This window comes from Fonsecaea multimorphosa, assembly GCF_000836435.1.
Source record: "Fonsecaea multimorphosa CBS 102226 unplaced genomic scaffold supercont1.12, whole genome shotgun sequence".
Lineage (NCBI taxonomy): Eukaryota > Fungi > Ascomycota > Eurotiomycetes > Chaetothyriales > Herpotrichiellaceae > Fonsecaea > Fonsecaea multimorphosa.
In genome coordinates this window covers 709,931-723,155 of record NW_015971646.1, presented here as the reverse complement: position 1 = coordinate 723,155, position 13,225 = coordinate 709,931, and the positions used below count along the sequence as shown (strand labels likewise).

General features: G+C 52.5%; 5 protein-coding genes across 5 annotated transcripts; 1 reads left to right on the top strand and 4 right to left on the bottom strand.

The window, feature by feature from the left end:
• Nucleotides 1–1,473: 1,473 nt before the first annotated feature.
• On the top strand, nucleotides 1,474–3,425 carry Z520_06619 (uncharacterized protein; the record flags this gene model as incomplete). Its single annotated transcript, XM_016777119.1, has 6 exons — nucleotides 1,474–1,666; nucleotides 1,720–1,919; nucleotides 1,975–1,998; nucleotides 2,060–2,213; nucleotides 2,259–2,417; nucleotides 2,476–3,425. 6 exons carry the CDS (start codon nucleotides 1,474–1,476, stop codon nucleotides 3,423–3,425), a joined length of 1,680 nt encoding a protein of 559 aa, XP_016631964.1.
• A 1,588-nt stretch (nucleotides 3,426–5,013) lies between these two features.
• On the bottom strand, nucleotides 5,014–5,496 carry Z520_06618 (uncharacterized protein; the record flags this gene model as incomplete). Its single annotated transcript, XM_016777118.1, has 1 exon — nucleotides 5,014–5,496. The coding sequence occupies one exon, from the start codon at nucleotides 5,494–5,496 to the stop codon at nucleotides 5,014–5,016; it is 483 nt and encodes a 160-aa protein (XP_016631963.1).
• Nucleotides 5,497–6,840: 1,344 nt separating this feature from the next.
• Nucleotides 6,841–7,760, bottom strand: Z520_06617 (uncharacterized protein; the record flags this gene model as incomplete). Its single annotated transcript, XM_016777117.1, has 3 exons — nucleotides 6,841–7,102; nucleotides 7,156–7,550; nucleotides 7,605–7,760. The coding sequence occupies 3 exons, from the start codon at nucleotides 7,758–7,760 to the stop codon at nucleotides 6,841–6,843; spliced, it is 813 nt and encodes a 270-aa protein (XP_016631962.1).
• Nucleotides 7,761–8,963: 1,203 nt separating this feature from the next.
• Z520_06616 (uncharacterized protein) lies at nucleotides 8,964–11,317 on the bottom strand (the record flags this gene model as incomplete). The annotated part of the gene is made up of 5 exons (XM_016777116.1): nucleotides 8,964–9,516; nucleotides 9,566–10,162; nucleotides 10,220–10,614; nucleotides 10,667–10,866; nucleotides 10,930–11,317. 5 exons carry the CDS (start codon nucleotides 11,315–11,317, stop codon nucleotides 8,964–8,966), a joined length of 2,133 nt encoding a protein of 710 aa, XP_016631961.1.
• Nucleotides 11,318–11,643: 326 nt separating this feature from the next.
• Nucleotides 11,644–12,712, bottom strand: Z520_06615 (2,3-dihydroxybenzoate decarboxylase; the record flags this gene model as incomplete). The annotated part of the gene is made up of 2 exons (XM_016777115.1): nucleotides 11,644–12,358; nucleotides 12,411–12,712. The coding sequence occupies 2 exons, from the start codon at nucleotides 12,710–12,712 to the stop codon at nucleotides 11,644–11,646; spliced, it is 1,017 nt and encodes a 338-aa protein (XP_016631960.1).
• Nucleotides 12,713–13,225: the final 513 nt, after the last annotated feature.

Genomic DNA, 13,225 nt, shown 5'->3' with positions numbered 1-13,225 from the left:
ACGATGTCGAGCATTTGAAAAGGATGATCTGCATGTGAAGAAACTTGTATGGGAGGCATTTTGTGTTGGCTTTTTTTTGGCTGAACCGTAGCTCGTCACGTCTGCAGAGGAATACTGCCCAGATGGGCTGACGCCAAATAGAAATGATCGACAGCTCGATCAATTGAAAAGACCTATTTCCCAGTGATTTACGTTCTCCCGTTCGTCAAATCTGTGAGGCAGTAGGCTTTTTCCTTGGGGGGTTTTGTACCCCCAGTCTCGACTCTTCCATGATTGGCGAGAGATGGATGGACGACAGCGACGAATTGGCGAGGTGGCTCGGTGGATGTGATCCCAGCGAGCCCAACTCCTTTTCGCATGTATGAAGAAGGTAAGCCGATAAAGTCACGTGAGTGGCTTCAATGATCTGGACCACCCAGGAAATTGCATGCGCACCAGCGTACCGTGTACCGTGTACTCGGTACACTTTTGACCTCTGGGGCAACCACACTACGCTACTGCACATTGCTATACCATCCCATCATGATCACTGCAGGCTGTCAATTGTGTGGCCGCTGACTTATCGCCTTTTCTGCTCGCGAACCTCCAGGCTTGGCTGGTTAACCAGCACCCGAGGCCCGCCCTCCGCAGTTCAGCTCCATCCGCCACCGTCGTCACTGTGCAAAACCAACCCAAGGTGCCAGGAGTGACACGATGGCGGTGCAAGCGTTGAGCTTCAAGCTGGCTAAAAGTACCAGGACATGCACCCACTTTGCTCTCTTATCAGAAGACTTGGCTTGGCATACGTCTGGGCATTCGCTTGTTCAGTCCCTCCAAGAATGTTTCTACCGCGATCGGCAGCGGGAGATAGGGGATCGATACGGTTCGGGAAGTAGAATAACAAGGAGTTTTGCTGGCATCTTCCGATCGCTGAATTCCCGAGACGAGCAGGAAGATGTCATACCTCCCCAGACAACCAATGTACATGTGTTACCCCCAGTTGTCTATCCTGACGCTGGACGCAAGGTTGATAGGTTCGGTAGCTCGACGTTGATTGGGCCTGACCACTGCCAACACCGGTCTCTTATCTCGAATCACAGAGTCCGTCTGAATAGGCGATGCCGAACAGGCTTTGTGTAAGTGGGCGATGCGCCACCACAGACAGAGGGCGAGGTTTTACTGGCTTGTGAGCTCGAATGAAGCAGGATCCCCGCCTTTCGACCTGCAGTGCGCAGCCTTGGCTGTTTCCTGTCACCCTGTCTAACATCACGCAACCCTGCCATCGCGTGGCATGGCACGAGGCAAGTGGACGACGGCGTGGCAGACTCGAGCGACGTTCAAGATAAGCATCCGATAAATCAACAAGCATGCTTGGGTCGGGTCGACCTTCTTAGCTCTGCGCGGTCCCATGCCTCGCAATGATAAAGCTGGGAATTCCTTTCACCCTCCATCATCTTTTGACAGAAATTCTCCGTCACCATCATTTCGCTCGTTATGGCTAACAACGCCTACTCAGAGAAATTTATCGACGATTCAAAGGCAGCACCGACCAATGTCGCCCACGGTGCAGGCGATGGCGTCTTTCATGAGACCAAGGGTAGCAGCCATGACATCGAAGAGGGAGCTCATCGCCAAGCGAAGCTCAGCCGTGGCTTGCAGGGTCGACATATGCAGATGATTGCCATCGGTTGGTGCTTTCGTCCTTCGGTCTCGCAGTTGGTGCTGATGGTTATCTTGTAGGAGGGTCCATTGGCGCTGGTCTCTTCGTGGGTTCCGGATCTGCGTTGCAATCTGGCGGTCCAGCCTCGCTGGTTATTGGATTCATCATCATCGGTGCCATGCTGCTTTGCACCGTGCAAGCTCTCGGTGAATTGGCGGTCTTGTACCCGGTGAATGGAGCCTTTTATGTGTATGGCGTGCGATTTATTGACCCTGCTTGGGTTCGTGGCCCCTTTCATGTTTTTCCAAGACATTTTACTAACTTCCTTTGAACAGGGTTTTGCCATGGGATGGCAATATGTAAGTATCTTCGGGAGGCCGTACTGGTGTTATGAATATCTTCGGCCTAACCGATGGATAGGCTATTGGTTGGCTGGTCACGCTTCCGTTCGAGATCACGGCTGCAGGCATAACAATCGACTACTGGCACCATTATAACATTGGCATTTGGATCGCCGTTTTCCTCAGCACCTTGATTATCGTGCAGTTCTTTGGTGTCAAGGGCTACGGAGAAGGTAAGAGCGTGCAGTAGGAAGGGAAACAAGACTGACAAAGTCTAGTCGAGTTTGTCCTTGGGATAATCAAGATCGTTGCTGTTCTCGGCTTCATCATCTTCGGCATCATCGTTGACTGTGGCGGTGTCCCCAGCGATGACCGTGGATACATTGGTTTCAGATATTGGAATGATTCTGCACATGGCAACAAGGCATTCCGCAACGGTAAGGGGGGTTGCTTAGGAGCTTATTATGCAACGAGGATGCTGATATTATATATTAGGTTTCAAGGGTTTCTGCTCTGTCTTTGTCACTGCAGCTTTTGCATTTGGAGGGACCGAACTTGTTGGTCTAGCCGCCGCCGAAGCTGCCAATCCCAGAAAATCGCTGCCTAAAGCCACAAAACAGGTCTTCTGGCGTATTGCAGGCTTCTACGTCGTCTCGCTGCTCATCATGGGCCTCATCGTGCCCAACAGCTCTCCGGACCTCCTCAACTCGTCGGGCGCAAACACTAAAGCCTCACCCTTTGTGCTTGCCATCAAGTACGCTGGTGTCAAAGGTTTGCCCTCGGTGTTTAACGCCGTCATCACCATTTCCGTCATGTCTGTGGCGAACTCTTGTACTTATGGCTCAACCCGTACCATGCAGGCACTGGCTCAAGGCGGAATGGCTCCCAAATTTTTGGCGTGGATCGATAAGAAAGGCCGTCCCGTGTGGCCAGTTATCATCCAAATGGCATTTGGTCTGTTGGCATTCATTAACGAAGCGGCCACTGGTGCGACGGTATTCAACTGGCTGCTCGCCTTGACCGGGTTGTCGTCGTTCTTTGTGTGGGGCTCCATCTGCTACAGCCACATCCGATTCCGTGCGGGGTGGAAAGCTGCAGGGCGCTCGCTTGATGATCTCCCGTTCAAGTCGCAACTCGGTGTGTATGGATCTTGGTTCGGAGTGTTTCTGGTGGTGGTGTGTCTGGTCGCGACGTTCTATGTCGACCTCTTCCCCCTCGGCGGCGATCCAGACCCCGAGACGTTTTTCGAGGGGTATATCGCGCTCCCAATTGCCCTTGCGCTGTTTGTGTTCTGGAAGCTGTGGACTCGAGACTGGTCCTTTATGGTCAAGGTCCGCGACATGGATCTCGACTCCGGAAGGCGAGAGTTTGAGGACATTCCCGGTGATGACGAGCCAGAGAGGAAGATGAGTGTCGGCCGGAGATTGAGCCGGGCGATCTTCTAATGGATCCACGACTGCTTTGGGGGTTGCATATCGTCCGTACTGGCGGTAAGTGCAGATGCTGTGGAGATGTGAAGCGACAAATGCGTCCAATATCTCTATTGATCCCGATAATCCAGGTGCCGGGATATTGGCACTGACTCGTCACAATCAAACTCGTCAACTCGTGACTTCTGGGTTCTTCTCGACGGATTGTCAATTTTCTGGTTTCATTTCGACCCGTCTATGTCTTTTCATTTCATGCCTTCCAAGGTTCTCACGGCCTGTTTTCATTGCGGTGCCCGTCTCACCGCCTGGCTGTATTCCCAGAACAGCCAGAATGTGTGCATGATGCCGCAGTACAGCTGCTCGGGGATGACGCAGCTCTTTTTCAGGCTTCTTCGAATAGTGCGCATTGTTGAGGGAGATAACCGTGTCGGTGTCGGTGTCGGTGTCGGTATTGTAGTATCGAAAGGGGGCTCAATCAGGGGGAATCCGATTTTGGGATTTTCTAGAGCCCACTCCGCTCTTTCTTTCACACAGACTCTCTCTCTCTCACTCAGATATACAGAGGCATACAAATGAGCCACCACAATCTTCGAAGGGTGGAAGAGAAAACGGTGGAATAATAAATGATTTTCTCGTGAGTTCCCTTTCGGAATCTATCCCAAAGGATTAACTATCAGTGCAGGTCCCTGTAGGCCCAAATAGGTATGCGAAGGCTGTTCAGCAGTTCAGCCACACTTGTCCTACGCAATCCCCCTTCTCATATATCCGTTGTGATTGGTTCAGCTTCCCTGGGTTTGCGTATGCTGGTGTGTGTCTCTGTGCCACAGCGCCACAAGTCCCACCGCCACTCACGTTGGCTCGCCTGGGTAATAGGTTTCCCCCTGCACATTTGCTGTTATTATTACTGGCTCATCCCGCCACGAGGAACAAAAATGAAACGTTGTGCCGGATCCGTTCGGGTTTCAGGGCAGGGGGTGGGAGACTGGATTTGGTCTCTTGATGCGGTGATCCTGCTATATTCCTTCTCTCTCTCCCGCGCTTTGCGCCTTTTCTTTTGGTGTCATTGGATTGCGTGGGGCTCAAAACAGGGCAACGGAACGCGACGTAACGCATTGCTACACCACAAGACGAAATTCAACCCCGTGTCATTCGATTGGGCCGGCGACTTGCAATGGCTTGCTACTCGTAGGAGGAGGGTTGGAAGTGGTGCTCGTTGGTTGGTCGACCGGGTCCGGTGTGGCTTTGCACCGCCACGATTTTCGACTTGGGGTGAAGGATTTCTCCCTCCGCCGCCTCCAAGGGTACTCGCGTCTCAGGTTTGAAGAAGTCAGTAGCTGTGGTTTGAAACCAGGGCCCGAGCTTGAGCCAGGGCTGTCGACAGCGGTGCAACGAGATTCCAATGTTGGACCGAGACCGCGCTCATTTTGCACCGGTACAGTGCATTGCAGTTGTAGTGTAAGTAAAGTACACTGCAGCACACCGGTTCGTTACTGCGGCACACAAGATTCAAGGGAAAGACAAATAGTGATCGCTATGAGTTTCTCGTTCTGGTAACATTCGAATTTCGAGATAAATATCCATCTCCCGCATCTGGAACTGGATTCTATCCCAACAAGTATCCGCCGTTTGAGTGCACCACGGTCCCATCTACGAAAGCATCCCGCATGCAATATAGATACGCTTCCGCTGCCTGCTCCGGCTGTCCGATCGTCCCGCTCAGAGTTCTACTAACATACTTCTCCACCAGCGGGTCCAGCAAATGCTTCGGCAACCCATCAAACAACTCTGTGCGCACGGCGCCAGGACAGACACAGTTGACGCTAATGGGCCGCAAGTCCACCGCGAGAGCACGCGCCACTCCTTCCACCCCGGCGGCCCAACCAGCCATCAACACACGACCGGCCTGCGGCTTCACATTGTTGTACCCGCTGGTGAATGTGATGGAGGATTCGTGAATATTGTTCAGTATCCTCTCGACCACACGTCTGGTTTCCGGACGATCCAGATTGGTGTCACATGGAAGCTCGCCAACAATGCCCACCGCATTCGCCCAGATAAAGAATCGCAGTTTCTGAGTCTCGTCCATGGTCTCCGTAGCTTCGAACCCCCGCTGCGTACTACACTCGAGCCACCTGAATCGTTCGAAGCCATCTTTGCATGCACTGGACAAGACCCACTAAGCCTGCAACACCGATTACCAGGCCAGCAATATCCATAATCGTCGTTTTTGCCTGCAAAGGGAAGCACTTCGATGTTTGACGAATTTTTATATCAACACGCGTGAATCAGGCTATGACCAACCACGGCAATGATACGACAAGTTCGTGACCGTGTGGCGCGCATGTTGACACCTCTATACCCGGTGCCTGAAGATGCGAGAGATCCAGGATGAAGAACCATCTTCTCATGTTTGAAGGCTGAGCGCGGGGCAGAGCACGGGGCAGAGCAGGGGTTTGTTGCTAAAGCAGGATGGCACCGCTGCTCTGCCAGCACGCAGTCTGAGGTACGAGGTACTGCGTTGGGGTCGAGGCCATCAATCTTAAACACGGTTGGACAATGCCGAGACTCTAAGCGGCATTCAAGTTCTCGACCGCGCAGGGGTCTGAATGTCAAAGGCCGGACGCTAATTAACGCTGAACCAGTGTCTGCCGGATTAGGCCCGAGCCGGTCTAGATGCCATTTGCACCGGGAATATGAGTGCGCGGAGTACGAATAAGCACGGGAGGCGCGATATGTGTCGTGATGTTGGTGGTGGGCAGCAGTTATGAGGTATTTGATCTATTGCAACCAGGATTCCAAGTCCGCTCTCCTACGAGTACCGGGTAAATAGTAATTCAATGAGATATTGTGCAAGATCTGGGGAGGACTCGGTTGGTATCATGCGGGATGTGGAATTGGGGAGGAAAAGGTCGAATGGGTCGTCACAGCACTGTAGGCACTGTGTGTGCTGGGAGATGAGCATGGATATTGAGAGGCACTCGACTTCTCTCCAGCACGGACAGGTTCCCTTTGTGACGATGCTTGATAATCCGAGTCGCACATTCTTCGCCCGTTCAATTCCTTGCACGGTCCCAGCTTAGATGCTTCCGCGATAAACGGCTCGTGGGGTTTGGATCTTCACGGGAGGCTTCGCAGCAGCTCTCTCGACACACCTCAAGCATGCAAAAATTTGGATCACGAATGCAATTCGTCCCAGGATTTCTCTGCTAAGATCAATAACTCGATTCCATTTCAAACCCACCCACTCATGGCTTAATACCATGTCTACCACTCTATGTCGGAGCGTTCCATCAATTTTGAACCCATAAAATCTTCCAAACCTGGGTGACCTTCCGTAATCGCTTCCTGCCACTGAATAAAGTGTATGAGTAGAATCAAAGCACACGAAACCGGTGCAAGTTAGACGAGCTTGTCAGAGGCAAGCTGCAAGTCAGACGTCAAAGAGTTCCTTGAGCTGAGCGATGGTATCCTCGGGGCCTTTGACAGCGTGACCAATGGTTCGAGAATCGCTGTAGATTTCCCAGTCGTTACCCCCTTTGAAGGCCTTGTCACCGAAGAAATGGATGTTCTTGTAGTGGATGCCCGACAGATTCTTGCTTGGGTCTGCTTCGGCTTCAATGTGCTGCAAGCAATAGGTCTTGTCCCATCCTGTGGGGAATACGTCGAAGGAGATTTGACCGCCGATCGAGTACCTGCCGTCTGTCAGTTTACAGTCAACGAGGGACGTCTCCCAAAGTGCCCGTACGTCAGTCCCAAATCAGGGAACTCCTTTTGAATCGCCTCAATCATCTGAGGTCTGCAGTTGTTCTTCTTATCCCACGCCTCAAACTCGTCTCTTTCTGCTTTGCTGGCATTACGACCAACAGGGCTGACGTTGATCATGCCGTTGCGGAATTCGATGAACGTGCCACGCATGCGAGGAAGACCCTCAAGCTCCGAGAGGTATCTCAGACAGAATTTGGCCAACTTCTGGTATTTCTCCTCTCCAAGCCATTGGATGAAGGAGTGAGAGGCCAAGGGCTTGCCCAGGCGGTACGCAGTCAGACCATTCTCGGCAAAGCAGAAGTCAAAGAGCGTGGTGACAGGAAGAGACGGGGTGCCCAGCTGCTCTTGCTGTTTGGCAAGATCTGAACCTCCGACCTAGGTGAGAGTCAGTTCCACTGGCAGTCCTCGTTTGACGAAGGGCTCACGTACAAAGCCAATTGCGCACTTGTGTCTTAGGTTGGACAGGGTCTGCAGCATCTCAGCAGAGACAGACTGTCTCGCAGGGGTGAGAGTGCCATCGACATCGAAAAGGCAGACGGTCTCCTTGACAGGACGGTCCTTGAGGTCGGGGTACAGCTCAGCCATGGTTGCGGCGGTGAAGGATGAATGAGGGGAGGGATTAGTTTATGGTCGAGATTGGGAGGTCTTTATATGCTCGCAGCAACAGGAAGAGACTTGGTGTGAAGGAGAAAGAGAAAGGACAGCTTCACCTTTGAGTGAATAGAGGACACCTCTCACCGTAACTTCGTGGAACTTTTTTTCTGGACAGTTGCGACGCCGCAACCGCGATGGCGCAGGGGGAGAAACGCAGCTCTTTCAATTGAACGCGACTTTGAGTTGAATGCCCCGCACATGGCACCGGCTGCGCCCGCAGTTGACGACTCGACCACTTCTCGTCCTCAGTTCACCACCTGCACTTCATCAGTCCAGCCAGTGATTAGGACACATGTCCATGTCCCTTTTCAGGCATCGAGCCGCTTAACTAACACAGTCGATGAGTAAGAGGCGACAAGGCATCATCATCTCTCATCCACCTTTCACCTCCTCCGCAGCTTTTCCATTCGCGGCTTCTAGATCTTCCTCTCGCTCCCAGACATCCGACTTCAGCCCCAACCAATCCAACCCGTCTCCTGTGGCACTCTAAGCATAGCAATAACATAGCTGGACCCAATGACACCGAAGTCCAGACCACCGCTCGCCAGCCAGCCTCCATCCCCCTGATACATCAGGTTCCTCGCTTTCATTCCACTCAGCCAGAGTAGGCTAACAAACGCGTATTGATTCTTCCTACGATTCACTTGGTCGGTTAGCCATCCTGTTTGAGATTTGCACAACCATTAGCCTTGCGTCGAGCAATAGAGCCTGCATGATCTGGCCAGCGACAGCGTGCGCAAAGCAGCGGGAAGCCATGTGGTGATGGCATGACGAAGGTATTCTGCTGTTTAAGAGCTCAGACTAACTATGGTCCGTGACCATCTAGCGCTGCCGTGGCTGTAATAACCACAGATGGTCCTGTCTGAGGGGGTACCTCTCGGTACGACCAGGCTAGATCATCTTAGCCGTCATGTTGAGTTCGACATGAGAAGTATGATGATCTGAAAAAAAACATTGCCAAAGACCGGTCGAGGATCGCGTAGGTGGCAGACTACCAAGGGCACAGTCCTGTCTCGACAACTGCCGGAGCCGCGATTTGTACCTGGAGAGAGTATTTAAATGCTCGCAAGAACCTCAAGAGCCGCTGGACTCAGTTTCCAGGCGAAAACCCCAGGGTTCATTACAGTAAGTGTTTCAGGTGACACCCCAAACGGCCTCATTGTCAAAGGAAAAGTTCTCGGAGATTTGCATGGCAAAGTTGTCCCAGCCGAACATGCCAAAGTCGAAGCCGCCACCGTTTTCCAGCGGCCACTGGCTGTAATCGGCCATCTGGAATGGCCCATTCAGATCAAAGTCATTCCCTGGAACACCACCTCCCCCTGTTACACTTCCGCTCGTTGCAGGGTTCTCTAGAACCCCGATGCCGCGGTCGTTGGATAGTGGTGTTCGCGGGGAGGAAGTTGACTGCGACCCGCCGGCACTCGGACTGACGTCCAAAGTCAAGATCTGGTCCACATATTTATTCTTGTAGCGGCGCTTTTCGCGCGAGAGATGCTGGCGATGTCGTTGTATGACATCGGCGAAGCCGCTGAGGATTTCGTAGTAGTGCTCTGCCTGGGGGCTGTGGATGGAGAGATTCCGGAGGACCTCGCGAGCATTGTGGAACGAGTCGTCCATGTCGAAGCGGGATTCGGCCTGCGCGAACATGGAGAAGCCTAGCACCAGGCCGGCGGCGAAGACCCAAGCCCTTGGATGTCAGCATACGTCAATTCAAGAGCACGATCCGAGCTCCTTACTTCATTATACACATCTGTTTGAGCAGAACGCCAGACTGGATAGCCTCATAGCACATATTAGCCATGAGAATCGCCGAATCAATGCAGGCTTGGGCCACATCAACCACATCTGCCTGCATTTCGGATGTCGCAGTTACGACGGAAGCATTGCCTGCGCTCCCGGTTAATTGGTGCATCAGAAGTGAGATCAAGAACGGCCTGGCCACGAGCATCACTGCAAAGTAATAAACACATGAGACGTGGATATTCCCAATCATTTGTTCCCGCTCCGGCAGCGTCAAAGGCTGGTCGACCGGTTTCTTGAAATGCCGCATGTCATCAGGGAGGCTAGCGCTCCATTCTTGGAGACGTCTGAGAAATTCTTCGGCAGCGTTGAGACCAATAGAACCGTCACAGTCAAGGTTCTGTGTGATTTCCGCGATGATTGTACACGCCTGGAAACTTGCGTTCAATGTGGGCTCGCGAGGACTGATTGCTTGAGTATCCGCATTATTCAACGCGATATGATCGGTTCTAATTGCTCCTGTTGAGTAGGGTCTCCCAAGGATCGAACAATATATCACATCCAGGACTCGAAGGGATTTCAGCGTTCGAAGTCTGTTGGGATCAGCAGGACGAAAGGATGAGGATATGACCCACAGACAGGTAACTTACCGCACGCTTTGGTCTGATGCATTGAAGTGACGATATTGTTCAGTGACATGGAGACCTAGAGCAGAAGCAGCCTGACTAGCAATCCCCATGTACATGAATGCAGCGTTTCTCCGACAGGCTCCCAACGTGTAGAAGGTCATGAGCAGGAAACAACGGACCATGTCAAGACAGGGGTCCTCGAGTCCGCCGGCGAGAGCTGTTTTCTGTGCCCGGGAAAAGAGTTTTACAGCGTACTGACAATCGGATTGATTTGCTGCTCGGCATTGTGCCCCAATGGCAACGATAAGATCGAGTGCAGCCGTCATATACTCGCCTTTCTCAACATTTGGGGCGTCCACTGTTGCTGAATATGCCTCGACTTCTTCTCGAGAAAATAGATCTATAATTCCGTTTGTCTGCTACTGTGAGTGATATCCTCAATCAGCAAACCGCCCGAACGTAACTCACAGCAGCAAAGTAGACATCAATCATGGCTCGTTTCTGGTCGTCGTCTTCGACAAAGCTGTGCCTTGTGTCTTGGGGACTGGCAGCCTCCAGCATTACATGGCGACGGGTGTTTTCAGTAAACAGCGAGGGTCCCATTTGCTGTCTGATCGTGTGGCGAAGAAACTGCAGAAATGACAGCGAGGCAAATCCTCCGATGTAGACTAGAGCCACCAGCTGCTTCAGTGCTAGAGCTCATGAACTGATAAAGGAAAGGGATTCCATACCTTTCTCCCCCTTCGAGTTAAGCAGCATTCGGCCACCCGTGAGCTTCTGACCAGTTGACACCGACACTTCGCGCGCAGCTGAGTTGACAGGACCCGGGTTTTGTGTCGACGCCTCTCCGGCCGTTGAAGTGCCATAGCCAGGGAGTCTTGTCGCAACCCGGTCGGATCTACCCACCAATGTCCTGAAGACTCGTGGCTGACTATAGGGCGTCTGGGGTTGCTGCCTCGCATGACTCGATTCTACATAGCGACAAGACGACGGCGTCCTTCGCCTGACACAGTTGGAGCATGGTTGTTGGGCGTCACAGCGTTTCTTCGAGACCTTGCAAGGTAGACATGCTTTGGCAGACCGCTGTCGATCTTCAGGACGGACCTTGGGACGAGGCATTTCTCTTCATATTGAAGCCATCGAGAGTGTATACGAAGTACGTCGTTGGTAGACTGCCAGTGTGTAGATTAGGACGGGAGTCATCATTCTGGTGGAGTTGTATGTTTACAGATAAGCACGAGAGCATTAGGCTAGTAAGGCTCGCGAGTAGGGCCCACCACCCATGCTAGTCGTAGTTAAAGGATATGTAGGATACGGCATGTGGGGGTTTAAAGCGACGCCTGAGGGAGTTTCCCAGGGCCTATTGTAGTTAAAGCCACGGGGCTCAGGGCCTACAGAGCTGCCTAGGCTGCATCCACTAGAGGCCTCCAATAAAATCAGCGACCTCAGACGTCGCAGTCCTTGAATTCGGGCAGCTTGAACAGCTTTCTCGCGTTGTCCTTGCCAACCTTCCTCCTGTCCACCTCGTTGATCTCGGCATTGTCGTACCACTCGCATGCATCCTCAAACTTCTCGAAGGGATAATCAATCGAAAAGAGGATCCGATCCGCCCCAACCTCATTCAGGCAGAAGTGCAGCGTCGGCGTCGAAAAGTGCCCGCTGGTGGTGATCCAGATATTCTGGGCAAAATACTCGCGGATTGTCTTCTTGCATGTCTCCTTCAACCCCAGGGGCTTCTTGACGTCTTCAAACCAGTGGTTGATCCGCCAGAGATCGAACGGAAGGTGCTCGCCCAGGTGCCCAATGACTACTTGGAGTTGAGGATGTCGGTCAAACACGCCGTTTGTCACCATCCCCAGAAGATGCAGACTGACTCCCTGGGCGAAACTCAGTGGAGGTCCGACGAGCCATTTCCTCGCCGCCCAGAGCTTCTCGTACATGGTGCCTGTGGGATTGCGAGGATGCAAGTAGAACGGAACGTCCAATTCAGTCACTGTTGACCAGAACACGTCCCAGTCCGCCGAGTCATAAAAGATCATGTCGTCGCCATCGGCCCCTGAGCGCTGAGTGTCGTTTACCAGCGCCCCCTTGAATCCATACTCCTTGACGCAGCGTCGAAGCTCGTCTGCTGCCTGTTTGGGATCATGCATGGAAAGCGTTCTAAGGAAGTGGTCAATACCCATTCAACGCACAAATCTCAGGGGAGACGTACGCAAACGCTCCAAACCTGCCTGGGTGAGCCTTGATCGTCGTTGCGAGGTAGTCATTGATTTCAGTCGCCAATGCCTCTGCTTCTTTCCTGTCAAAGACATCCTGGACTCCAGGAGCCGTGTACGAGAGAATCTGGTATCCTACTCCATATTTGTCCATGTACTGTATCCGGATGTCGTTGATGTCGTTCATTTCGCGAGCATGCTTGTCCGGATTCACGGCGAACATGGACGCCCACCATCTTGTTCGCTCCGCAAATCGGGGTAGAGCGAATGCTTCTTCGAGGGCCACTTTACCCAGCATTTTCGCTTCTGCACAACTTTGAACACAATGGATGTGAAGATGACCGAGTTTCTTCTTATAGGAAGGCTTGAATATTCTGAACTATCTAAAAAGATGATAGTCCTCCTGAAAGGAACCCTTTTCACGTTGCTGATGTGTGTACAGCACGGAAAAGCTCCGGGGCCCGAACATTCAATCGACATCAACTCCTCATATGCTACGTTTCTCCGCTCCTCCAGGCCCATAGCCGACGGGTAGAAACCGGTGGTGTATGACATAGCGTGGCCAGCCTGTTGCTTGTTTGGTCTGACCAACGAACAGCCTGTGCGGGTGGCGGGCAGCGCACTGGTGCATTACCCGACATATGGACGAATCGTCGTTTCAATCTCGTGGTCCGACGCCCAAGCACGATCAGGCACCACTTGATCTCTCACCTAAGAGGCCGCCAAACGACAACTTTGTTGTGATACCAAGCGGATATGGGCAAGTCTGCCTTCCAAATCAAGTATTGTTACCATGTTCATGCGATCCTGT